The following is a 26,243-nucleotide window of genomic DNA, read 5'->3' as shown; positions in this document are numbered from 1 at the left end:
AATAATAGACCATTATTAGAGTTTTTTAATGTTGTTCTCATGTATTCTTTCTCTTAAGTGGAAAATACCAAATCATAGAGTAACTGTATTATATTTGTCTTGTGATTGATCATTTTCCTTAAACTATACATTAATCACACGACAAATATATTACACTTACCATGTAATCAGAATTGACTACATTAAATTAAATAATAATATGAATTTCCTTTAGAGATTTCTTTATCATCAAGTTTCTATCATTAGGATTACAAGAAATATAAGTAGCATTTAATTTTTTTTCTCCAACCCCTCGTTCACCAACCTAAATTTAAAATTAATTAATTACATTAACTCTGAACCAAATTTTGCCACTTAATATACTTTATTGCTAATCAAGAAATTTCCGTCCGCTAATTTCTTTATTAATAAACAATGTTGAGAAGTCATTTTCAAAATTTAATTTACCAACTGCACAAATACTAAGACAATAAATATTTTAACCAAGATGATGCTACATTTGATATTTTACTTGGAATACATAGATTTCCAATAAAACTTACCAAAAGATGATAAAGAAAAAATTATAATTATGTAAAAGTACTATTTTGGGGAAATTAGTTTAATTATGGTCAAGAATCGTCTTAAATTTAGGAAAAAATTACAACAAGCTATTCCAAAATTGCAATAATTAAAAATTTATAAATATTCTTTAAACTTAATAAAAGGCTAACAGATACTACCTTATAATGAATGTGTTGAAAATTGAACCGGATAAATTATTGGGTCATTGATTCGATCGATCGGACCGAATTTAAAAAACTAATTAACCCGAAATATATTATATACATGTATATATATTTGTAACATATCAATATATTATATATCAATTTATTAAACCCTATTAGTTGTTAGACGTGGCTTTGTCTCATATTAAAAAAGATAAGCCAAACTTAAATATTTTAAATTATAAATAGAAAAAGCTTAAATCAAGTTTATCATCCCATATTGGAAAAGCATAAGCTAAAACTTAAATACTTTAGACTATATATATGAAAATTTTAAACCAAGCTTATTACCCCACATTAAAAAAGTATAAATCAAAATTTAAACACTTTAGACTATAAATACAGAAAAACTTAGGCCAAGTTTATTGTCCCACATTGATAAAGTAAAAATTTAGATACTTTAGACTATAATTATGAAAAAGCTTAACCAAGCTTATTGTCCCATATTGAAAAAAAATAAGGTAAAGTTTATCACTTTAGACTATAAATATAGGACGGAAAGCTTTAAGCAAATCGTGCTTAGACTATATTGAAAAAATATAAGCCAAACTTAAACTCTTTTGGCGATAAATATGGAAAAATTTGAACTAAATAATAATTTTTTCCAAGGTTAGAATCAATTTTTGACCAGTTATTGGGTCACCAATTATGACCGATCCTCACTAGTTTGACCATACTGGTTTTGAAGATCTGAATTGGGCCCAATACATGGCCGGTTCCCAATTGAACTGGTCGAACTGGCCGATTTCTGAAAACCGTGCTTAGACTATCATTAGGGTATTTATCAAATGATTGTTGATTTGAGGAAAGTATTTGTATTTTTTAAATAACAAATGAATAATTATAATTATGAAATTTCAGGAGAATATTGGTAATTTGTCATGTATAGAATCAATTAACGAGATTTTTTTATAATAAAAAAATTAAAATTATTCAAATCAGTATCTAATAAAAATTCATTTAACCTGTTTCTATTTTTGGACTTAAGAGAAAAGGCTCCTCTACCTGAAAATGGGCAGAAATTATTTAAAAAATACATTAAAAAAATAATTAACAATTGGGGTCAATCTCAAATCATTAAAGATTTGAACAGCACCGTGAAAATGCTAGGTATGGTTTACCCACTTCACTTGCGTGTACTCTAAATTATCAGGCCACCCCCACGGAATTGCAAGAAACCAATAATTGACGCATCAATGGGATATTATTAATAAAAATTATTATTTTATTTTAATAATAAATATTGATTAAATATAATTATTCAATATTGATGATATATAATTAGTACAATTATCAACAATTATTAGATATAAATATTCAATATTGATGATTATACTCTCAAGTTACCTAAAAATCATAATTTATCATTTCACTTTAAAAAAAAAAACCTCATTGATCATATGAGAACAAGGAAAATTTCTAATTTGATCCGTTGACTATAGGGGTATTTTAGTTATTATTTCAAAAAAAATAGATTCAAGTTGAATAAGGGGTGGTGTGATTATTTATTCATAACATATGGATGATTTTTTATATTAAAAATTTCATAAGGAGAGTTTTGATATTTTAATATATCACTGACATAAAAATGAATTTAACCGTTAATTACTCTACTTCATTGGAACTAATATATATACAGAAGTATAAAGAAGCAAAGTGGGATAGAAATTGGTTGAGGCATAGAGCGGCAGCAATGGACCCAAAATTAACAAAGCTAGGCAGCTCTCTTCCGGTGCCTATCGTACAAGAATTGGCCAAGGAGGAATCAGCAACAGTTCCTCCAAGATACGTGCGCCCAGATCAACATCAACAGATGACCCTCTCTTCTCTCAACTCTTCCTTCCCTCAAATCCCCGTCATTGATATGCAAAAGTTTTCAGACATCCATACAATGGATTCTGAGCTTCATGCCCTGCATGATGCATGTCAAGAATGGGGGTTTTTCCAGGTACCCGTCACGTACCTTGATCGGTATTTATGCTTTGTATAAACTTTGAGGACCAATTGAGAATGGTTTCTTTTTGTATGGCAATTTTGGTGCAGTTGATGAACCATGGGGTGGACTCTGCTGTGGTGGAGAAAATGAAGTCAGAAATCCAGGAATTCTTCAATCTCCCAATAGAAGAAAAGAAGAAATTCAGGCAGAAGGAAGGGGACGTAGAGGGCTATGGGCAAGCCTTTGTTGTATCAGAAGAGCAAAAGCTCGACTGGGCTGACATGTTTTACATAGTTACCTCACCAACTTACCTCAGAAAGCCTCACTTAATTCCCCAGCTTCCTCCTACTTTCAGGTACAAACGCTTAATGATTAATGCCAGAGAGAAAAATTATTTAATATCTAACATGTCTAATAAAGAAAAAAAATGTATATTTTTAGGGTTAATTAGTTGATGGGTCAATTAAAGACAAAAGTTGGCTTACTTTTACTTTGGTTTTTTAATTTTGGTTTTAGGGATGCCATAGAAGTGTACGCATCAGAACTGAAAATTCTTGCCATGAAGATTCTAAAGCTAATGGCAAAAGCTTTAGACATGAAAGCTGAAGAAATGGAAACACTATTCGCACAAGGGATGCAAGGGTTGAGGATGAATTACTACCCTCCGTGTCCTCAGCCGGAGCTTGTCACGGGTCTCTACCCTCACTCCGATGCAGTCGGGCTCACCATTCTCCTCCAAGTGAATGAAATGGAAGGCCTCCAGATCAAGAAAGATGGAGTCTGGATTCCCGTTTGTCCACTCCCTAATGCGTTCGTCATCAACGTTGGAGATGTTCTGGAGGTATTCGATCAAATTTCTCATAAAATCCCATTATATATGTTTCCAAATAATAATCAACAATGAATTGGGGCGCAGATTGTGACGAATGGGGCATACAGGAGCATAGAGCATCGAGCAACTGTCAACTCCAAAAAAGAGAGGCTCTCCATCGCCACCTTTCTGAGCCCAAACCTGGATGGTCAACTGGGCCCGGCGAGCAGCCTTGTCACACCTCAGACACCAGCAAACTTCAAGACGATTGGGGTGACTGAATATTTCAAGGGACTATTCTCTCGGAAACTCGCGGGGAAATCATATTTGGACCTCATGAGGATTTAGGGTATACACTACTGTCTGGGGATATAGCCGATACAATGTGGTGGTAAATATATTTACAAGTTACTATGTAGCGACTCAGTTCTTTATATGTCATTGTCGTCATCTTAAGAAACCAATAATTGAAGTAATGAAATGGCAATAGTAAGTTTCTGCAATCATAGCAGAAACTGCCAGTCTTCCTTCTTCCTTTTCTTGTTTACTTTTTTCTCAAGCAATAAATAGTTATTTAAATTAGCGTATATATATATATATATATATTATATATTCATGTTATACGTAATATACTTCATGCTAAAAGTGTATTTTAAAAAATATTTTACAAAAACAATATTCACATGTATAAAATTTTGATTAAGATTGGGTCATATCCAAAATTCAAAAATTTCATTCATATTAGAGGTTTCTGTTTCAATCTGGTCACCGGCCCCGGATCCCTATATATTTTTAACATTCTTCTGCTCCATATTGGGAAAATTGTAATTCACGTTTTATAACTTTTTTCTTTTTCTTTTTTATGATTTTGGTCTATTGTTTTGATATTTACCAAATTTAATTACAAAAATTTGCAATTTTAGCCCCAACCACATTCCTTCAAATATTTATCAAAGAACATGTGATTTAATGGAATGGTGAAGAGACGAGGAAATTAATGGAAGGAAGAAAGGAGGCATTATCCATTACTTATTTTTTCTTTTTTGGTTTTTAAAGAAATCAATTTTTTCGGTTTAAAATGGAAAAAGGTCCCGATATAACTGAACTGAGTTCGATTTTGGTATGGCATTTCGAGGAATGCATCTGTACAATTTGATTCAATTTGATTTGATTTACCAAACTAAGCAGCCCTACTTCATGATATGAACTAAAAGTACACTATACTATTGTTTCCGGCTGCCTCCTTTGGAGTCAGGATCAAACTCTTGGTTTGAGAAAATATAAACTCTATTCTATCCGGTAGAATCAACATAACGGAGTCCTTGCCCTGTATCTTTATAACAAATGATTTCCTCCGCGTATTGGATTACTCTTTCGAAGATAGGGGTTAGCTAGTCGTGCTTTACTCGCATAAGCCTTGTGAACATCCAAAATAAGTGTCAAGACGAGTGGCTCAAATTCAAAACAGCAATCAACGCAGTGCAGGCCTCATTTTTAATGATTTAAAATCAATCCATATGCTTTTCGTCCTTTATCGAAATGTTTTACCCATTATTTGCATGACTTCGTTAAGCGCAATTAGTCAGAAACGTAATGGACATGCAGTCTGTCGTTTACGTAGTTTCGTCACTATCAATAACGGGCCGGCCTAGGCTGATCGCAACAGACAATTGATAGATCAATTGCCTCCAAGATTCGACAATCACCTTATAGATATAGTACACTAATTACTTAATTTTATAATTCGACAGAATTAGAATCCCTCTACCTTTCCGTCGTATGATGAATAAATATATGCAGAAGAAGAGCTTCATGAAGATGAGAACACAAGCATAGTGGACTTGAAATTTGTCTGAGGCATAGTGCGGTAGCAATGGAACCAAAGCTAGGCGGCTCTCTTCCGGTGCCTATTGTGCAAGAACTGGCCAAGGAGAAACTAGCAACGGTTCCTCCAAGATACGTGCGCCCAGATCAACATCAACAGACAATTCTCTCTACTCTTTCTTCCTTGCCTCAAATCCCTGTCATCGATATGCAGAAGTTATTAGACAAATACTCAGTGGATTCTGAGCTTGAAGCCCTGAATCATGCATGCCAAGAATGGGGTTTCTTTCAGGTACCTATCAAGTGTCATATCTAGATATATACACGACTTCAAAATTATTCTTTGTTTGAAGACCAAGAATTATCACACAGAGTTATCCTTTTTTTCTTTTATTTCAGTTGATCAATCATGGGGTGGACTCCACTGTGGTGGAGAAAATGAAGTTAGAAGTCCAAGAATTCTTCAATCTTCCAATAGAAGAAAAGAACAAGTTCATGCAAAAGGAAGAGGACATAGAGGGCTATGGGCAAGCCTTTGTTGTATCAGAAGAGCAAAAGCTTGACTGGGGTGACATGTTTTTCGTCGGAACCTCACCAACATACCTCAGAAAGCCTTACTTAATTCCCAAGCTTCCTCCTACTTTCAGGTACATGCTCAACTTGAGCGAATTACAGAGAAGGATCATTCAATATTTAATATGAAAAAAATGCTATTTTTAGAGTTAATTGATTGGTGATCGATTAATAAACACAAAAGTTGTTTTTGTTTTTTGGTAATTTTGATGCCAGGGACGCCATAGAATTGTATGCATCAGAACTGAAAGTTCTTGCCATGAAGATTCTAAAGCTAATGGCAAAAGCCTTGAACATAAAAGCTGAAGAAATGAATACGCTGTTCGCAGAAGGGGTTCAATCGATGAGGATGAATTACTATCCTCCGTGTCCGCAACCGGAGCTTGTCACGGGTCTCTGCCCACACTCCGATGCAGTCGGCCTCACCATTCTCCTCCAAGCAAACGAAATGGAGGGCCTCCAGATCAAGAAAGATGGAGCCTGGATTCCCGTTTCTCCACTCCCTAATGCATTCGTCATCAATATCGGGGATATCTTGGAGGTATTTGATCAAATGTGACAAAGATTTATCAGAAATCTCAATACGTGTCGAGCAATTACTTTTGTGATCTGAAACGTGTCAAACAATTAATAAACAATGAATTGGCACGCAGATTTGGACGAATGGGGCATACAGGAGCATCGAGCATCGAGCAACTGTCAACTCCACAAAGGAGAGGCTCTCCATCGCCACATTTCTGAGCCCCAACATGGACGGTCATCTGGGCCCGGCGGCAAGCCTTGTCACTCCTCAGACTCCAGCAAAATTCAAGACGATTGCGGTGGCTGAATATTTCAAGGGACTCATCTCGCGGGAACTCGTCGGGAAATCATACGTCGACCTCATGAGGATTTAGAATTTTAGATTGAGCTATAGTGTCTCTATATATAAATATATGAAAGTTAATAACTGATGTAATGATTTTGAATTTTGAACTAATTAATTAAATCTCGGCAATTTTAGAATAATGTGCAGTGTATATAACTAACTGATTAATTGTAGTTTACCTTCGACATTAATGAAAAAGTACCAAATATATATATATATATATTGAATTATTTTGAAAAAAAAAACGACTAAAATAGGAAGCAATGTAATTGGATTGGGAGTCTCGGAACAATCCAACCCAAATTCAATCCTAAAGTTCCTAGAATACGCACAAGGTTTTTTAAGGTTAAATGCAATTTACCTCTGTGAGATATGAAATAAACAAATAGAGTTTTGTGACGAGTGTGGATGAATTTGATTGAAACTTAATGAATAAATGTAGTTGCATTAATTATTATTGCATAAATCAATCCCAATATTTGAATATTGAACAATCATTTTACAAATGAATGAACCCTCGCAATTACTCTGCCGACTTTCGTCGCTCAAGTTCACAAATTAATTAAATGTGAGCATTTATATTGACGTCTGAATGTTCCATAAATTTCAGAAACGATGGGTCACCATGTCATCAATTATCCAAATTTATTATATATTATCGCACACTCTAAAGTCCACAAAGAGGCCCAAATTATGAGCAAATAACTTTTTATTAGCTGGAATTTTAGCAGTTGGATTTAATAACTTTAAAAAGTCCCATCATATCTATACTAATATAAAAAAAAATATTTTATATTTATAAATGATGGTTAGCGACGCAGCTGCATTAATTTCTTGTGAAGTTAACAATTTCCTTTATGATAAAATAATATTTTAAAATATAAAAATATTATTTATTATACACACGTAGAGATGGTGTGCCATAATATTACTAATTTATAGTCATCAACTTTTTGTTTTGTTTTTAATTTGAATATCGAGAATATGAATTTTACTAATGTTAAATCATGGGTTTGACCGAGTTTCAGAACCTCCACTGTAATTTCATCATATATAAATCTATTTCAACATTCTTTTTCTCTGCAGTAGAAATTATCAAATGTCGCATAATTCAGAAAGCGCGATTAACTTTGTTTTTAAACTGATAAACTTTATATACGTAAAAACCAGTATTGACTTGAACAGTAATCCTACCAACCTCTTCAACCAACTCCGCATACTCATTTGAAAATCAATGGATTAACTACGCTTTACCCCTTAAACAAAAATAATATATCATATACACCCCTCAAATTATTTTCTGTAACACTTATTCTCTAATACTCTGGTAAAATTTATTTCAGTCCCCAATATTTATGTTAATTTTTAAAATAGTCCTTGTCTTTTCAATTCATTTCAAATTGATCCCTCCAATAGTTGACTTTTCCATATTACCCTTACGAACTTTTCATTTTCAATTGCAATTTAGTCTGTTATACATAAATTTCAAGAAAATCAACCATATTTAGTAGGAAGTATTTACAGGTGGATAATTATTTAAATATTAACTTAAATGACACATAAACGGTAATTTGTGTGAATGTGATGAACTTCTTGCACTTTTTAAATTAAAAAAAAATTGAATAGATAAGTTGGCAAAATATCAAATAAAATATTAGCGCAATTTTTTTTTAAATAAAAGTACTTTTGAAATTATATATGTAAATATATAAAGAGTGAGAGGATAATTTTGTCAAGCAGAATAATTTAGAATCTATAATGTTATTTAAAATAAAAAAAAATGTCATTTCACTCGAATACATCCATCTATAAAATTATATTTTAAAATAAAATTTTGTGCCATTTAATTCGAATACGCACTCTACTAAAGAGGGGTTTTATGCCACATTCTTCAATATTTTAATTGACATTTCTTAATATTCTAATTTTAGAAGATATTTTGTTATATTTTTGTTTTAAGTATTTTTTCCAACTTATTTATTCAAGTACTTTTCTATTTAAAAAATTCAAGAAGTTTATTAAATTTGCAATAACTATTATGTTTATATGTCATGAATCAAATTATTATCTAAGTAATTGCCCAATAGTAATTTTTAGTTATATTTTTCTAAATTTATAAGTGAGGGACCAAATTACAATTTGAAATAAAAGTAAGGGACTAAAATAATTTTTTTTTTGTAAAGAAGAAAAGGTTGAAGAGTACTATTGGAAAATTACCCACCAGATGAACTAATTTGAAGTAAATTGAAAAAATATAGACTATTTTAAAGTTGAAATAAAATATCGAGGATGAAAATGAATTTTACGTATCATATTGTGATCTTTTATACTCTCCAATCTTTGCTAACATGTCATCTTTTGCCAAATTCTCCTTTTGTTTAACATCATCATTGTTTATTATGTTTGTTGTCCGAATACATGCGAAAATAATATTTCATGTTCCGAAAATATAATAACTAAATATTGAATACGATTTGTGGGTATTGAATCTCCTTCTTTTCATAACATATTAAAGGCTGGATTGAATTTTTATTCCAAATCTTATTATATTTTCTATTTAAATTAACATATATACATAATGTGTATAAAATATTCACTTAAATAAAATGAAATTACGTAGTGTTTATTATACATGTTACATGTATATGTTAAATCGAAATAGAATACCATAAGATTTGAAATAAATTGAAAAAAAAAAAATCAATCTAATTAAAGGCTCTATACAGGGTAAGTGTTACCCAAAATAATCTTGAAGGGGCGGATATAATATATCGATTTATCTTGGGGGGGAAATTGTATTTAAGCGAAAATTAGGGTCTCTCCGATCCCACACCGTATCATCATACCATAAAAGCCACACACACCACCAATCGGACAGGCCCGCCCTTCTGCACTGTACTATTTTGAAATCCACAAAAACCGTCTCACCCAGTAGCAAACAAAAGACAGCACAGCTAGATAGAGAAACTGTTGTAGTGAGGGACAGTGTGGGGAGAGAATCAAGAAATTGAGCAGACAGCCCACGATCCATTTTTTTGCTCCATAGCTGTAGCTCTCAATCAATCTTATTAATCAACCATCATCATGCCTTCAGGCTCCAAGAAGCGAAAAGCTGCCAAGAAAAAGAAGGAGAATCAGCCTAACAACCATCCCAATAATCCATCCCCTGCTTCTGCTCACTCTCATGGTACGAAGAAGCTCTTACTTTATTTAGAAAAGATGGTTCTTTACTTTATTAAATCCAATTCATACAGCTCCATGTGCCACTCAATTATTCTTTCATCTTTTGGAACTTTACAGTTAGTTTTTCCGTCAGTTTGGCTTTGTGGGCATGCCTTAATCTGTGTGAGTTTGATTGTTTCAGCATCCTTTTCACTTGGCCATCAGTCTTTGTGTTATACTCTTATAAATCAGTATCATATCAATCTTTGCTGCCGCCCACATATGTTTGTCTTTGGGCAATAGCTGGAGACGGGTTTATGAGCATTTGCTAGTTATTATTGTGCTTGTTAGGTTTTGGTATGGTATATAAGATTGAAGTGTGCTTTCTTGAGAATGCCATCGAGTAATAGTACATGGATGTGGAATAGATTCATTTTTATATTGATTCTGTTGGATTTCTAGTTCTTTGGGATGAAATATTAGGCGAGTAATTTTGATATTGGTATTTTGCATCTTGTATTGAACTATTCTGAATATATCCAAATATGGTAGGGGGTGAAGATTTGAAGAACCAAGATGATAAAGAGAGTGATGTTGGGGAGGTTAGCTCTCCCGCATCTCAAGACCACCATAGCCACCAGAACTTTTCAAGGGAGGGGGAGGAAGAAGAAATTGAGGGGGGAGAGAATATTTCAAATGTTCCTTCTGCTGAAAGAGTGAAAATTGAGGTTGTTGGCGATCCAAACATTGTGGTAGAAGAGAGTATTATTCCAGTTGAAAGGGAATTCAAGATTGAGGATGAATCTGATATAAAAGATGGAAAGCATGACGATTCAACAAAGGAGTCTAACAAGGGAGGTTCATCTGGGAGCTCAAGTAGTAGCAGTGGCAGCAGTTCAGATGATGAGTCTCATGATATCAAGAGTAGTCAAGCTGTAGCGGATGTTGCTTCAGTTGTTGATTCAGGGAAGGCAGCTGATTGTTTGTCTGGAGCGCAAGCTGAGGCTATTCATACTGCTAACATTGAAGAGGCAGAAGATCCAATTATTGAAAATATCCCTGCATTTGTCCCAGAGAAGACAGCTGACGACCCCGCAGATCCGTCTCTAGTTGAATCTGTATTCAAGGAAAATGGGGTGAAAAAGCTGAAATCTTTTGAGGATAAAGTTGGTAGTTCAGCAGTTTCTGATGTCACAGTGTCACAGCAAAAGGAGGAGGAAGCAAGTAGTCCACCTGTTGAGGACAAGATTAAAATTCCTGATCAGAAAGAATATGTAGAACAAGAAACTGATGATCGGTTGACTCTGTCATACAATGCACCTATTGCTACTGCTGATAGTGGAGCAGAACGTGAGAACGATTCTGGAGTTACTGAGGTAGTGTTTTGTTTTTCTTCTGCTTGTTTATTAGCATCTGCCTAATTATATCAGTTTTTGGGCATCGATACTATGCTGCGGAAATTCCATCTTAATCCTTTTCCAATTTCTTTCTGTATCATTTTTGCAGCCATTGCTAGCCCCTGCTACCCGTCCAGTGCAAACAACATCTTGGAAGAGTTGCTGTGGACTTTTTGAAGTGTTTACGGGGTCTGGTAGATAATTTAAGGTCAGTATCCTCTGAAGCTTCAAATTTAATTTGAGTCAAAAAATGTAAAATGTTGTATGCGGGAATGTTGCATCCAGCAATAGATATTATTTCGACCTTGTATAGTCGTACTTAGGTAAATGGCATCACAAAATCTTATTCTTTGTTGTTCATTCCGATAATACAATTTGTGATCTTTATTATCGTAGCTTTGCATGAAAAATGCTGGATAGATGGATTTTTTCTGAATAACAGTGAGTGTGGATGGTATGCATCAAACTGATCTACAGCTTTTATTGCTTGCTTTTACACCCAATCATGATGAAACTTATTTCGAAGTCAACTGGATCCAATCCGCTAAGATGAAAGAGAGAAACTATAAGTTTGCCTTTGATACAAAACTATGATTATGGGCATCATGGAGTTTCCCCTTCTGTTAAGTCAATTAACCAGCGATTCAGTAGCTGGACGTTGCATTGTTTGGTCTATCTTTCTGCATCTCTTTTTCCTTCTGAGTTACTCCAGCAGAGAAGAGCATGGGTTTCAATAGATTGCTAAATCCTTCTATCTTATCAGTGCAGACTGCAGAAGCAGGGGGTAGATCTTGTGGTTGTGGAATCCTGAGTAGGATTTTCAGTAGAGTCGATTGTGATCTTTCTTCTTTAAAGATCAATTTTTGAAGACTGTGCAAGAGTCGGTTATGCGTTAAGGTAGTGTTAGTATTATGAGGAAAGCAGTTAAGAACTAGTTTCCTATGATACATGTTTCCTCATTGATTTTGAAGTTGCTTTCTTTTTCAGTGTGATATTACGGTTTCTTGAGAACATCACTTTATGCTGCTTGAGAGAAAACTGTGAAGTTGCAAAATTTATAAATTTCCTTTTCTTTTGAATTATATGTAGTTGCTGTCAACTTTCAGTCCGTCGTATATGTAACAATTGATTCATTGGTTTATGATGAGTTTGTTTTGAGCAAATTCATATACATGTTTTATCAATATGCTCCGTGGTTTATTCCAAACCAACCTAAGATATGCAAGATCAGTTGTAGAAAATTCTTGTAGTTACATCCTTTTTGGCACTCAAAATGCAGCAAACAAACAGGAGGGTCCTCAGAAAAATGGATCGATACAGAGTTATGATCAAGAAACATTCTTGTATACTTATTGCTATACACACATTGACTCAATCATGTTTTAGAGTGACCTGAATACATGAATCCTCTGCGCCATTGCGCACTTTGGAAAACATAAATGAACAAAAAAATTGGTAGAAGCGTAAAAACTCCTAAAGAATAAATCAGACATAAATCACACACAGATGCACACACATATAACATCAGATAAGGCAAGTTGAGGATCCTCAAGCTCTTCTCCTCGCAGCTCCATGGATAGCAGCAATGTAAAAGAATTGGGTAGCAGACAGGATAATGATGAAAGCCTCCATTGTCCTCTGTAGAGAAAATACAAGTTAACTGTAATTCCTTGCCACCTTTGTATAACATGCTTGTTTATAGGAAACAAATGTTCGTTCAACTCACCAGACGGACGTTTCTGACATATAGATCAATCTCTTTGCATGCGAAGCTGAAAAAGAAACAAAACACGCTCTCTTAATTTAAAAACCAGGCAGATTCTTTTCTCCTTCAGTGAACAAGAGAATTTTTGCCCCCTAAACATATTTCTTTGCAGATATATATATTTACACACACACATATAGTTACCCCATGGCAAGAAGTGTAAGAGTCCAGGCAATAGTGCCAGCAGAGGCAGCAGCAGACATGCTATCCTCGTCCCAGAAACGAAGATTGTTTACTCCAGAAATGGCTGAGGCGGCTCCAACCACTCCGGCAATCAAAGCAAATAACACAAAGAATCCAGTTGCCGCGTTCCCCATAGGGAAGTATATAGGCGAGAAATGTGCGGGCAGATCCAATCCTGGACCTGTTTCACAAATTACATGTCCCCCACCGTTGGTTCCAAGATATTGATATGCATTATGTTTGAGTGTATGGAAACAAACATGAAAAAGTACATACCAATGATAAAACCATGATCAATAGCTCTGTTCATTGCCCAGCCACCAATACCCAAAACTATAGCATACATGCAAAAGTTGAGGAACAGAAGAAGTCCTGCAACTGGTTTTAGCTGCTCTCCAGCCATTTCCTGGACTTATTAAGTAATCGACGAGATGGAGGATGGTTTGAAGGGCTAACCCTGTTTGAAGAGTTTAAGATATTTGCATGTCTTTGATGCATGCAGATTAAAGGGGGCTGATATATATAAGTGCTACAACAGCCAAGAGCAGAAGGCTTTTGGTTCTTTTCTTGTAAGGCTGTATGTTCTAAAGGTTTTCTCTGTGGTTGTAAAGATTATGCTTTGTGTTCCAAGGCAGCCAAAGAAACGCCTTATTCTTTCTTGCTCACAATTTCTGCCAACTTTTCTTTTGAATATTGTTGAAATTGCTCTTACTTTAGGGTTCTCTGCAATTCTTTTAATTTAGTAATTCTGGAAACCTTATCTCTACTGTGATTTCTCCAAGTAATTGCCAAAAGCAATATCTTGCTTATTCAACAGTATCTTCTTGAAAATGACCAAAATACCCTCAGCACCATCAATTGTTATTTTATGAGTTTGCTAAGTTTATCAGGTCTCTTAATTTTCTCTGTATTACTTTAGCTCAAGAGTTAAGTTTGTCCTTCTGTCGCTTTATCATCTGATTTTTTGAGGTTCAGTGAGAATCGTTTCTCACTTTTATCATAAACCCACTATGATTTTGCCCTTTTATCCTGAAATCATGGTCCAGTAATAGTTTCAGCTTTCTAGAAGGAAAAAAAAAGTTCTTTTATTTGAAACTGCTAATGCTGCAAGCTGATCAAGTAGCTCTTGGCCTGAAATAGCGACTTTTGGCCAAGAAAAGCTCTGGTTTTCCTACTTCTATAATAAAGCTCGCATTTTTACAGAAAACCATTGGTTGCTGGGAGTTTCTTGTTTGCTGAAACGTGTATAGCATAATAGAGCTCTCCTTTCCCTTATTACGGTTTTCATTATGACAAGAAATGCCAACGTTTCGTGCCATATTCAAGAGTTTCCAATCTTTACAGAAGTCCTTTACCAATTCGAGAATCTCTTGGTTGAGTTTTCTCGAAAATCCTTCAAAATCTATCACGAGCATTGCAGAGACAACTAAAATTTGTATGCAGCCCTCTGGTAAATACGTTTCAGTCATCGTTAATCATTTAAAGAACCAAAGAGTTGATGACGCTCGGGACCTTTTCAATGAGATCCCGTCTCCCGATGTGTATTTATCCACAAAGATTATTTCTTCTTATGTAGAGAACTTCAGGTTGGATGAAGCGCTGGAACTGTTCGATAAAATGCCTGTTAAAGACATAGTTATGTGGAATTTAATGATCAAAGGATGTGTCGACTGCGGAAATCTGGAGATGGGTTTGAGGCTTTTTGATGAGATGCCTGAGAAGAATGTCATTACTTGGACTACCATTATTAATGCATTGTTGAAGTATAGAATGATTGAAAAGGCTAATGGGTTGTTCTGGGAGATGCCAGTGAGGGATACAGCAGCGTGGAATGCGATGGTTCATGGGTTCTTCATGAATGGGAGAGTGGAAGAGGCGACCAGTTTATTCGAGATGATTCCTGATAGGAATGTCATTTCTTGGACCACGATGATTAGCGGGCTTGATCAGCATGGGAGGACCTATGAGGCTTTATCGATTTTTAGGAGTATGGTGGCAGTTGGGGTGAAGCCTGCATCAAGTACTTTTGCTTGTGCTATAACAAGTTGTGCTAATGTGGGTAATTTGTGCCTGGGTTGCCAAGTTCATGGACATATTTTAAAACTTGGATATGCTTTTGATTCATATATAACTGCTTCCCTAGTCACTTTCTATGCAAATTGCAAACAAATTGGGGAATGTATACAGGCTTTTAACGAGAAGTTGCATCCAAATGTAGTAGTGTGGACATCTCTTGTGACAGGGTATGGTATCAACTCTAGGCATGAAGATGCATTCAGAGTTTTCCGTAACATGATTAGAGTAGGAATTGTTCCCAACCAATCATCATTCACCAGTGCCTTGAATTCAAGCCGTGAGATGGAAGCTGTTGATTGGGGCAAAGTGATTCATGGTGCAGCCATCAAGCTAGGACTGGAAACTGATCTCTTTGTGGGAAATTCTCTTGTTGTTTTATATACAAAATGCGGAAACATACGAGATGGAGTTGTCGCATTCAGGGAAATTGCTGACAAGAACATTGTCTCATGGAATTCAATAATTGTTGGATGTGCACAACATGGTTGTGGCGAGTGGGCACTAGCATTCTTTAGCCAAATGGCAAAAGCAGGAGTTGATCCAGATGAAATCACGTTCACTGGGTTGCTCAACTCCTGTAGCCATTCTGGTATGCTGCAGAAGGGACGACACTTCTTTAAATGCCTTTGCCAATATGCTTCAGTTCAAGTGAAGCTTGAGCACTATGCCTGCATGGTCGATATCTTCTGCCGAAGTGGGAAGTTGGATGAAGCTGAAGATTTAGTGAAAATGATGCCTATGGAAGCAAATTTGTCTATATGGCTTGCCTTGCTTAGTGGATGCAGAGCGCAATCTAATGTGGAGGTGGCTGAGCGTGCTGCCAGGAACATCTTTACCATAGATCCACATTGTAGTGCTGCATACGTGTTGCTGTCTAATATATATGCCTCCTCTGGTAGATGGACTGATGCCGCAAGAGTCAGAAGGAATATGAAAAAGATGGGTACTCTCAAACAACCTGGTCGCAGTTGGCTTTTCCACAGGGGTGTACGACATACATTTCTTTCCGGTGATAAGTCCCATACTTCAAGTGAAAAAATATATAGAAAGCTGGATTGGTTAGGAGAGAAGTTGAAGGAGCATGGTTATGTCTCTGATCAAACATTTGCTTTGCATGACGTAGAGGAAGAACAGAAGGAAGCACTCTTGTCATGCCACAGTGAGAGGCTTGCTATATCTTTTGCGCTAATTAGTACTGCAGAGGGCAGTGCTATAACAGTGATGAAGAATCTTCGCACATGTGGGGATTGTCACTCTGCCATTAAGCTCATAGCTAAGATCGTTGATCGTGAAATCATACTCAGGGATTCCAGCCGGTTTCATCACTTCCGGGATGGGTTTTGCTCCTGTGGAGACTATTGGTAGAAAATTTAAGACGCACTTCAAATGTTTAGTCTAGAAGGAAATGTAGGTTCCTGCTGGATAAGTTTGTTGCAGGAACAGGAGGGATCGAGTGAGGAACGTCTGATCCTTTTAACATTGTCACAGAAAGTATGGAGATTCATAGATAGATGAGGCATACAGTTTTAGTTCATTAGCCTTCACTCTCACACAACTATGCTCCACCAATCAAAAACGCATTACTCTGTGGGATAAAAAATCATACAGATATATATAACTTTGCATACGGTCTGACAAAAACGCTTCTGATACAAAGTTACAGGACCATCTCCTAAATACTATTGTAACATTCAAGTCCTGAGAAGCTCTAAAATGGGTTTAAGGTTTCTATGTTGGCATCAAATCATAAAGGGAAAAATGCGTTGCTTGGAGTGTGATCGAAAATCTAAGAACATATTGCGGAACACGGATGGAAATGAAAATATAGTATCATTCATTCCTGGGAAGAGACTTTCTAATCTCTTTTCATGGTATAGATTGTTCTCTGCCACGTCCAACTTCTATATTATCTATACATCAAGAGATGTAATTATATAATCTCTTATATCACAACTTGAATATATAATATAGTATTTAAACTACATATTTTGTAGTAATAATTAAATTTTGTTTATGGTTTAGGGATATAGAAGGAAAAAGGTAACATTATTGTATTCCATGTCCGAGGCAGGGACAACGCCATTAAGGTTAAAACAACCAAACAAAACCATTTCTGTATGCTCCTTTTCGATATATGAAAAGATTCAGAAGGCTTTGATCACTAGCTATCGCGGTACATCCACCCACCGTATCTACAAGCACTACAAAGTGCAGTCTCTACCCCAGAGCCCCCCCCCCCACCCCCCAGCATAGCAAAAGCACATCCATCCCTTTCTATCTCACAACTTCATATGGCATCAAGGCCAACGAGTTACAATAACAATCATGATAGTTGCTTTCTCATTAACGCGTACATACTCATAAAATTTAGGCAAAATTGGTCTTGTATTAACATCTTTAGAAGTATAGATAAGACTGCATTGCAGGAATTAGCACTGCATCAGCATGCAGAAATCCCTACATCCAAGGGCTTATTCATCCTCCTGGCTGCGCAGTCGGGCAAGCTTGTTCGTGACAACAATGTCAAGCTGAGCAGCTCGCTCCACAATTTCCTTTCTTTTTCTTGTAGAGACGTCATGAGCAATTTCTGCACAGTATTTCCTGATGCAAACAAATTAACACCCGATTGTTTGTTACGACCCAAATCAGAATCACATATACGAAAAAACAAGATCATAAGTAACAACCTTAGTACAAGGTTGGGGCATAGAATACCTGTTGTGCATCATTAAAAGCTCAAGCTCCTTGACATTGTGCACAAGAAACTTCTTGAAACCATTTGGAAGATAGTGACGAGTTTTCTTGTCAGACCCATATCCAATGTTGGGCATCAAGGTGGATCCCTTGAACTTTCTTCTGACCCGAGAATCAATACCCTTGGGTCTACGCCAGTTTGTCTGTTGTGGATGCATTACGCAGTGATAGTTAGTCATAATATTCTAAGTGAACTGGGACAACTGAAATTGAAATGTCAATTGAACTTACAGCAAAACAATTCGAAACCCAGAATCAAAACAGGAGGTTATCAAATAGAAAGAAGATTTTAGAGTGGACCAATCAAAGATATGTAAGCAGGATTAAAGTAACAGAAAGCTCATATATGTGAAGCTATCCGTGTCGCAAAGACCTGTTCCTTAGTTGATTTCTGCCCTGAAACGAAATGCCCAGACACAGAAGATAAGTCTGGACATTAGATACCATGGGCATACAATCTTTATACTGACTCACAGAACAGAGTGAATGAATGGATATGGAAGAAATCATTAAAATCTGACACAGCAATCTCAGCCGAAAGATGGTGAATTTGTTTGTGATAATCACTGGTAACTCAGCAACTAATAAAAATTCTTCATCATTGATCACATGATCAGATCAAATGTTCAAACTAAAACCTTTAATATACATAATAAATAAACTAACATGAATTCAAGAAAATACCACAAAAACAACAAATCTTGAGATGAACGAGAGAGATCAGATGGTAGTGCATGATTTTTAATCATCATTCAAATGCAGAATAGGTGGATAGGCATCATCACACCTCTTCTCGCGTATCTCAAGTATCTGAACCCTTTATTCAAGATCTAAAACACCCGGAAACAAAGAAAGATCACAAAGTATAAAACTTACAAACAAATCAATCAAAAACTAAAATACAAGAGAGGAATCAGATAAAATATGTCAATCACCACATTACATCTATTTATAGATGCACATTAAGACTGGGGCGACAAAATACTATCATCATATTCCTCTCGAAACAACACACAACAAAGCTTAAAAAAGAAAAGGGAAATAGACGAAAAGGTATACCTTTACAGAAACAAAGCGATCACTCTGAGGCCTCTTGAATTTCTTGACCCTTTTCTTGATGATTTTCTTATCGAGTAAAGGGACCGCCATTGCTTACCTTCTCTGAACAAAAGATAATGAAACAAAGAGAAGTAGAGAAAAGAGAGCTATGTGAGTTGAGAAATGTGGATTCGGCTATGGGTTTTAATTAGGGTTTTGCGTTCTGCTCCGCCACCCTATGGAAGTAAAAGGCTGTGCTCATTGGTTTATATAGAGAGATGTCTGATTTAAAATTAGGGTTTCCGTTAGAGTAGGTTAAGAAAAGTGCGGAAATCAACGGTGTAAACTTAGGGCGTAACGAAAGGTCTGGGGTGGGCGATGCAGCAAACAAAAATTCCTTTGCCTCCTTCACAAAGAAACTAATCAAAATAAAATAAAGAGAGAATTGGAGTTATTTATTTATTTATTAATAAAAAATAAATAAATTATATTAATATAATTAATTTAAATATATTAATATTAATATGTCGAGTCGTAATTTAAAATTACGATTCGACATTAAAAATTATTTTTTTCAGCATAAATACTTGGTGTCGTGATTTAAAATCACGACACCCATATTTTTATTTTGTAATTTTGTTTTTTTTAATGGGTAAAATCACGACACCCACCTCTTTTATTTTTTTAATTTTGTTTAATTAATTTTTTTATAAGTTAATTATATAAAATTAATTTTTTAACAACCTATTAAAATTCAAAAAATTATAATATTAAAATTATATTAATTTTAAAAATTACAATTAAGTAGACAAATATAATAGTGTATATTTTTTTGTACAATTGAAAGAAATACAATGAAGTATATAATTTCAAATGTCAAAAATGTCTACCCGTTCCATAATTTATTAATAAAAAAATAAACAACTCATGTTTTGTCTATGGCTTAAAATCATAACGAATATTGATTAATCGTGGTAAAATTTTAAATTTTTACTTTGATTTTATTTAAACATGGTTAATAGTATTGATATCCATAGTTTTTAAATTGTAGTCATTTATAGTGTAACAAAAAATCAATTTTTTGTTAGTGTATAAAAAAAATGTTAATTTTACCACCATTAAGACGAATCTTGGACATTAATAATCGTGCTAGATTGCGTTAATTATACAATCCATAATTATAAATTCCTATTATTTTCATTTTATATTTCTTAATAAAAATTAAATAATGCTCTGTTGATGATGAACTTCTCATTATTATAAGCTCCTGGCAATAATTAAAGCATGTTTAGTAATAAATTAATTAATAATCTCTCCAGGGAGTAAAATATATTCTCAGGTTTTTTCTTTCTTTTTTTTCTTAATTTTATTTATATTCAAGTTTTAATTAATTTTTTTTATAAGTTAATTATATAAAATTAATTTTTTAACAACCTATTAAAATTAAAAAATCATAATATTACAATTGTATTAATTTTAAAAAATAGAATTGAGTAAACAAATATAATAGTGTATATTTTTTTGTACAATTGAAAAACATACAATGAAGTATACAACAGACGCAATTGTGGAACGGGTGGATATTTTTGACATTTGAAATTATATACTTCATATTTTTTTCAATTGTACAAAAAAATATACACTATTATATTTGTCTACTTAATTGTAATTTTTAAAATTAATACAATTTTAATATTATAATTTTTTTAATTTTTAATAGGTTGTTAAAAAATTAATTTTATATAATTAACTTATAAAAAAAATTAATTAAACAAAATTAAAAAAAATAAAAGAGGTGGGTGTCGTGATTCAAAAACGCGAAACCCATTAAAAAGAAAATTACAAAACAAAATGATGGTTGTCGTAATTCAATATCACGACACCATGTCGTGATATTGAATCACGACTTAAATCACGACACCAAGCATTTATGCTGAAAAAAATAATTTTTAATGTCAAGTCGTGATTTTAAATCACGACTCAACATATTAATATTAATATATTTAAATTAATTATATTAATATAATTTATTTATTTTTTATTAATAAAAAAATAAATAACTCGAGAGAATTGCCTCCAACACTTGCACTCACACTTAATTACATTAACACCCGGTAAAATAATATCTAATTATATAAATACTTTTTATATTTAAAATAATTACAAATGGACTCTTTTAAGTTGTAATTGTAAAAACAACTTTTGTTGAGTCTCTAAATTATACACATACATCACATTAAAACCGCTTTAATGGGTATATCTGTAATTTTATAAATTCAGAAAATGTTTGAGAAATTAGTTTTAACGGTTGTGGATGTAATTTATTTATACAAAGTTTTTATGTAAGTGGACTCAGAATAACAGCATTACCCTTAATGAAGCAACAACAAAGGGCATTCTTATGGTTGCTCGGGTGGAAGAACCGACATTCGAATTTGATATTCCATCTAATGTATATATGTTAAATAAAATACAAAATGCAATATTATTTTGTGATAGAAGATAATGACGGAATAATTTAGCAGTTGGCACTTATTCATCTAAATTTACCAGCGTGTTAACATGGACAAACTGTTCTATCTTCTTCACAATTACATGGTCGGAGCTCAAAGTGTCACCTTGATTTCCACAACTTAAGTTGAAGGTCTACCAGGAAGCAACATTTGCTTTCATCACTAATATAACGTACACTACCATTCATCATACTGACAATTTTCTGGGATAGGTTCAAAGCAAGTCCTTCTTGTGTAGCCGAATGATTTTTGGCACCAAACATTTCTTCGATGAGAGCAGAAGGAATGCCCTCCCCTGGGTGAGACATTCTGAATAAACGAGAATAGCAGAGTGTTAAACTCTCCATTGAAACGATGTCGGTCATGGTAGACGAATTTAGGGAAATCATCAGCTTATTAGATTATGAGAGAAATATTATGATTGCAAATGAATGAATTCAGTGTTACACAAAACAGGGCCAACTTGCCTGAATTGTAGATGAACGAACTCGTTTCTATCTTGTATCAGCTTCAGTCCATGGGAGACATTAATTTCCACCCAACCGTCTGGAGAAGGAGCGTAGTCCACTATGGTAAGCAACAAATTAGATAAGGCTAACTGAAGCTTAATTTGATCACCATATACACGGAGAGTCTTGATTTGCTCAGGGATGTCGTGGATGAGTTGCAGCTTCTTTTCTCTTAACAAATTCATGGCTTGACTGAGAATAGCATTGATGACATTTACCAAAAGAAACTCTTCCACTTTTAGCTCCATGTTGCTGCGGGGTCAAAACAAATTTAAATTAGATAACGTTCGACTCAGAGCAAAATTCTGTTGAAAGATATAATGCATCTTACAGTTAAGGAGATAAACTTTAGAAAATTACACCTCAGCTCAGTTAGGATCCATTATGAGAGACTTACCCCTCCTCTAAACTTCCAAGATGCACATCATCGATAATGGATAGCATCTGCCTTTCACAAGCATCACTGGTCTCAAGAAATTGCTTTTGATTATCTGAAAGGGCTGACCCTTCCAGGAGTTGGTGGGTGTAACGGATTCCGTTCAGAGGATTCCTCACCTCCTGCCTAATGTAAGCCAACTTATTCAGCTTTGATATATATTGGCTCTCATCCAGCTTGTCTACTGCAGACACCTTTTGATTAATGGCTACTGTCTGCAAGAAGCAGAGACAGCCAAGTATATTCCCGCTCTTATCTGCTCTCCTATTTGCTGTCAAATACACCTCAACATACTCTCCTTTCCGATTGTAAAAGCCAAAAGGAACTTTTTCAGTGTCATGGCCGCTAATAGCTCGGTACAAAAGAATCATAAGTTTAGTGAGTACATCCCGACTTTTTAGTTGACAGAAACTTCCAAACACTTCCCCAGGCAGCAATTTCCCAATTATCTCGTGCCTCGTCCAACCAGTCAGATTTTCCATTACTGCATTCCACTCAGAACAACATGCATTCCCATCAGAAGCAAATATGGGTGGAATCAATGGATTTAGACTTTCTATTATAGCCTTATAATCTCCTTGCAAACGGATGAATTTATCCATCACAGTTTTCTCAGCAGTGATATCGTGGCCCACAAAGCATACACCAACAACATCATTTTGGTAGTCCCTACTAGTGCATGCATTAACCAGAAGGTATATGACCGAGTTTGGAGCATGTTTCCCAAACTTCAGCAGCTTCACCTCCACATTATTGTCCTCCTCACCTAAAGAAAAGCATAAAAGTAGAACCACAAAAGAGCAAAAAACTAAGTGACCATCAATTGGTGAAATTGGGAAAAAATAAACATGATGGTGCAACGTGGAGAAAAATGAAATGCTCAAAGTATGAATATATCACATACAGTCTGCATTTCACTAGTATGGATTTTGTGAAATCTTCACATGAACACTTTGTCATTAGCAATTCAGGATAAATGGAAAATCACAAGTTTGCATTGTCGTTTTGTAAGGGCTGGATTAACCAACGAAAACAAACTTCAAAGTAGATAGCAGACGTTGAATGGTCTTTGGGAAGTCTGAAGTGCTTTTAGCAACTGAGGAAGAAAGTATTACCTTCTAGAGCTCTGGTCAGAAGTTCCTCAACAACTTCTCGTGAGTCGTCATGAATAACATCATTAATTAGGGACTTCCCTAGAGCTTCAGGCACTTCTAGTCCTGTCAACTCACACATTTTGGCATTCCACCCATTTATCAAACCAGATGGATCAACCCCAAAAATTGGAGCAGTAGCTGTATCTATTAACCGGACCATTTCAACTGCTGCCGAAGTAAGTTGGTCCAGCTTTGGGCTGTCTCGACCATTCTGTTGACAATATATGATGGGCTTAGGACCCCTCTCTTCAATCCCCTGAATGGATTCCCTCATTATAAGCTGCAAAGAATGAATTGCATTAACCTCTGCATCCTCCCAAGTCAAACTTCGGCGTTTAACTATTTCAAGAAAAGCATTAAATGAAGATCTGGGGTGCATTTTTCCACCATCATCTTTGTCCTCTGGATGATGCATAGCACCTCCCCATCTGGTTTCCTTTGCCGTGTGAGACCTAAACCAAAATATAAAATCAGCTGAAGCAATTCTTGCTGCAGCCATGCCACAAACTGCATCACCCAGGAGAGCTGCTCCCGGATAGCCAGCATCAGCAAGACAATCTGTACTTAACCCCATGGAGTCCCCAAGGCTCTTAACCAGCCATTCTGCAATATCCTTCAATTGTGCCTCAGTAGGAGTGACACCAAGTAACCAAGACTTCCCACCATAATATAATGCAGCCCCATCGCAATTCACAAGATCCATGATATTAGGGGATTGAGTGACAATGCCAAATGGAGCATCACGAAGAAGCATATCACACAATAGGGTTTGCGTACGGAGGACCTTCTTTTCTGCAAGTTGTGATGCTAACTGAAGCTCCATATGAAGCTGCAGGCTAAAGGCCTGCATTAAGAACTCACATGCATATCGAAGGGGGAAAGGGACATAACGTGGTGAAGTGTGGTGGCACACTACCAATCCCCATAGTTTCATTGAGTCACCAGTATTGACGACAACTGCCATGACCAATGAGGCAATAGACCCCATGTTGGCCATATACTGATTATGACAGCCATGAGGCGAACGAAGCGTAGAATTAACCAAACAAAGAGGCTGCTTCAGTTCTTTACTTTGGACTATACGTACTGGTGGAGCATTGCAATCACAGATCATCCTAACACGATTTTGCTTGAACAAGAAGCGTGCTGCTTGCGGAATATCTGTTGCTGGATAGTGCAATCCCAGATAGGGATCTAAGTCAGACCTTCTAATTTCCGCCACAACCTCGCCATGATTATCTTCATGGAACCTATAAACCATAACCCTATCATACCCTGTAAGTCTTTGGACATCTTCTACTACGGTGTCACACAAAACCCCAACATCACCACCAGGAAGTGACTGTAATCTCGATATCGCCTTCACAGCTAGTTTCTGGGAATGCAACGCACCAGCATGCAGCATTTCAGCACCAACAGAATGAGCAGGCTCCAAATCAATCACAGTGCCCACATCAATTCTATGTAATATAGCATAAAATGGTTTATTGTTAGTCCTAGAGTGAACCCAGATTGGGTTCAAGAAAGATATTTCCCTTGATGCAACAGCTTTCATCAATGAAGTCCTAGAAGATGGGGTAAAAAGGGTTCTTGCATCCATACCGATCAGACTCATCGACTCTTTCGACTCAAAAAGACTCTTCAAACCCAGCATATCAAAGCAATTCTCACTATAAGCTGTGATACTAAAATTGGGCTCCTCAATTGCAAGCAAACAACCAAAGGGCTGCACAAGGCCACCCCTCTGGATTTTTGATAAATAAGCGATCATTTGCTCTTCAGTACTTGGAATCTGCGACTCAGGAACTGATTTAGAGTAGTCAAAAACCTTACCAGACATACCAGACTGCTCAAACTCAGCCATCAGTCTTGCATCAGCATTGTACTGAGCCAAAGTTCTGTTGGCATTGTGATTGCTGGCGGCTGAGGATGACAAAGCAGAAACGTTGTTCCTGTTTTCATCAAGATCGTGAATTGTGGTTGCTGGGGCTTTTCCTTCTTTGCCCTGTAATTCCATTTGATGGAGCTATTTCCCAACCTTTCTTGGTTAGCGATTTCTCTTAGAAATTGAAGCGGGTTTTTCAGTAATATGAAGAGTGGTGATAGCTGGATCCTTATCATGATCGCAGTACCAGGGCAACAGCCTCGAGTAGGTTATATCCATCTCTTTCAACGAGGTACAATAGTTTTTATCTTCTTTGTAACTGTTTGATTACTGTCTTAATCCCCTGATTCTAATGGCTGCTTTAGTTTTTTACTTTGCAATTATCACTCACAATTTCTGCTCCTCAAGATCTTCTGTACAAATACAGATTTGTCCATTGCACAAATTCCAGAGCCGTTTCACTTCCAAATTCAGGTTCAGAAGTTTTATTTTTAAAATACAGCTACTCCTTTTCTTAATAAATAAGGATAAAGCCTTCCTCAGAACGAGGAACAGAATCGAACTATTGTCCAAACCCTGCTTCTGGGCCGTT

The 26,243-nt window shown here is 35.5% G+C and overlaps 7 protein-coding genes, 1 long non-coding RNA gene and 4 other non-coding genes across 14 annotated transcripts; 4 read left to right on the top strand and 8 right to left on the bottom strand.

Moving 5' to 3' along the window:
• The first annotated feature begins 2,408 nt into the window (after positions 1-2,408).
• LOC105167327 (oxoglutarate-dependent flavonoid 7-O-demethylase 1) lies at positions 2,409-4,096 on the top strand. The gene is made up of 4 exons (XM_011086998.3): positions 2,409-2,715; positions 2,811-3,058; positions 3,220-3,544; positions 3,620-4,096. Exons 1-4 carry the CDS (start codon positions 2,461-2,463, stop codon positions 3,860-3,862), a joined length of 1,071 nt encoding a protein of 356 aa, XP_011085300.2. The 5' UTR covers positions 2,409-2,460; the 3' UTR covers positions 3,863-4,096.
• A 1,112-nt stretch (positions 4,097-5,208) lies between these two features.
• LOC148787071 (uncharacterized) lies at positions 5,209-6,364 on the bottom strand. Its single transcript, XR_016066639.1, has 2 exons — positions 6,230-6,364; positions 5,209-5,535 (listed from the first exon to the last, which is right to left on the bottom strand). It is a non-coding gene; the product is annotated as an uncharacterized LOC148787071 (long non-coding RNA).
• On the top strand, positions 5,388-6,919 carry LOC105167328 (oxoglutarate-dependent flavonoid 7-O-demethylase 1). The gene is made up of 4 exons (XM_011086999.3): positions 5,388-5,630; positions 5,738-5,985; positions 6,128-6,452; positions 6,565-6,919. The coding sequence occupies exons 1-4, from the start codon at positions 5,388-5,390 to the stop codon at positions 6,805-6,807; spliced, it is 1,059 nt and encodes a 352-aa protein (XP_011085301.1). The 3' UTR covers positions 6,808-6,919.
• A 2,740-nt stretch (positions 6,920-9,659) lies between these two features.
• LOC105167324 (uncharacterized) lies at positions 9,660-12,479 on the top strand. 3 transcript variants are annotated; one of them, XM_011086993.3, is made up of 4 exons: positions 9,660-9,966; positions 10,503-11,317; positions 11,448-11,546; positions 12,102-12,479. In XM_011086993.3, the coding sequence occupies exons 1-3, from the start codon at positions 9,864-9,866 to the stop codon at positions 11,538-11,540; spliced, it is 1,011 nt and encodes a 336-aa protein (XP_011085295.1). In that variant the 5' UTR covers positions 9,660-9,863; the 3' UTR covers positions 11,541-11,546; positions 12,102-12,479. The 3 variants fall into 3 exon arrangements, with proteins under 3 accessions (XP_011085295.1, XP_011085294.1, XP_011085293.1); XM_011086992.3 differs by having other exon boundaries at positions 9,662-9,966; positions 10,494-11,317; positions 12,107-12,479; XM_011086991.3 differs by having other exon boundaries at positions 9,662-9,966; positions 10,494-11,317.
• Positions 12,480-12,633: 154 nt separating this feature from the next.
• LOC105167323 (membrane protein PM19L) lies at positions 12,634-13,842 on the bottom strand. Its single transcript, XM_011086990.3, has 4 exons — positions 13,563-13,842; positions 13,248-13,467; positions 13,065-13,110; positions 12,634-12,976 (listed from the first exon to the last, which is right to left on the bottom strand). The coding sequence occupies exons 1-4, from the start codon at positions 13,687-13,689 to the stop codon at positions 12,887-12,889; spliced, it is 483 nt and encodes a 160-aa protein (XP_011085292.1). The 5' UTR covers positions 13,690-13,842; the 3' UTR covers positions 12,634-12,886.
• Positions 13,843-13,995: 153 nt separating this feature from the next.
• Positions 13,996-16,899, top strand: LOC105167322 (Pentatricopeptide repeat (PPR) superfamily protein). Its single transcript, XM_011086989.3, has one exon. It carries the CDS (start codon positions 14,586-14,588, stop codon positions 16,725-16,727), a length of 2,142 nt encoding a protein of 713 aa, XP_011085291.1. The 5' UTR covers positions 13,996-14,585; the 3' UTR covers positions 16,728-16,899.
• A 490-nt stretch (positions 16,900-17,389) lies between these two features.
• LOC105167321 (large ribosomal subunit protein eL32z) lies at positions 17,390-19,421 on the bottom strand. Its single transcript, XM_011086988.3, has 3 exons — positions 19,176-19,421; positions 18,078-18,259; positions 17,390-17,963 (listed from the first exon to the last, which is right to left on the bottom strand). Exons 1-3 carry the CDS (start codon positions 19,263-19,265, stop codon positions 17,834-17,836), a joined length of 402 nt encoding a protein of 133 aa, XP_011085290.1. The 5' UTR covers positions 19,266-19,421; the 3' UTR covers positions 17,390-17,833.
• Positions 18,426-18,571, bottom strand: LOC148787070 (small nucleolar RNA F1/F2/snoR5a). Its single transcript, XR_016067119.1, has one exon. It is a non-coding gene; the product is annotated as a small nucleolar RNA F1/F2/snoR5a (small nucleolar RNA).
• Positions 18,640-18,726, bottom strand: LOC148787069 (small nucleolar RNA Z196/R39/R59 family). The gene has a single exon (XR_016067121.1). It is a non-coding gene; the product is annotated as a small nucleolar RNA Z196/R39/R59 family (small nucleolar RNA).
• Positions 18,831-18,908, bottom strand: LOC148787068 (small nucleolar RNA Z195/SNORD33/SNORD32 family). Its single transcript, XR_016067120.1, has one exon. It is a non-coding gene; the product is annotated as a small nucleolar RNA Z195/SNORD33/SNORD32 family (small nucleolar RNA).
• LOC148787067 (small nucleolar RNA U31b) lies at positions 19,027-19,114 on the bottom strand. The gene has a single exon (XR_016067074.1). It is a non-coding gene; the product is annotated as a small nucleolar RNA U31b (small nucleolar RNA).
• Positions 19,422-21,615: 2,194 nt separating the features above from the next.
• Positions 21,616-26,143, bottom strand: PHYE (phytochrome E). Its single transcript, XM_011086986.3, has 4 exons — positions 23,728-26,143; positions 22,574-23,378; positions 22,135-22,428; positions 21,616-21,976 (listed from the first exon to the last, which is right to left on the bottom strand). The coding sequence occupies exons 1-4, from the start codon at positions 25,781-25,783 to the stop codon at positions 21,769-21,771; spliced, it is 3,363 nt and encodes a 1,120-aa protein (XP_011085288.1). The 5' UTR covers positions 25,784-26,143; the 3' UTR covers positions 21,616-21,768.
• Between the last annotated feature and the right edge of the window lie 100 nt (positions 26,144-26,243).

The sequence above is a fragment of the Sesamum indicum genome, linkage group LG8, assembly GCF_026168435.1.
Source record: "Sesamum indicum cultivar Baizhima isolate 11 linkage group LG8, ASM2616843v1, whole genome shotgun sequence".
Lineage (NCBI taxonomy): Eukaryota > Viridiplantae > Streptophyta > Magnoliopsida > Lamiales > Pedaliaceae > Sesamum > Sesamum indicum.
This window is presented reverse-complemented; position numbering and strand designations above follow the sequence as displayed.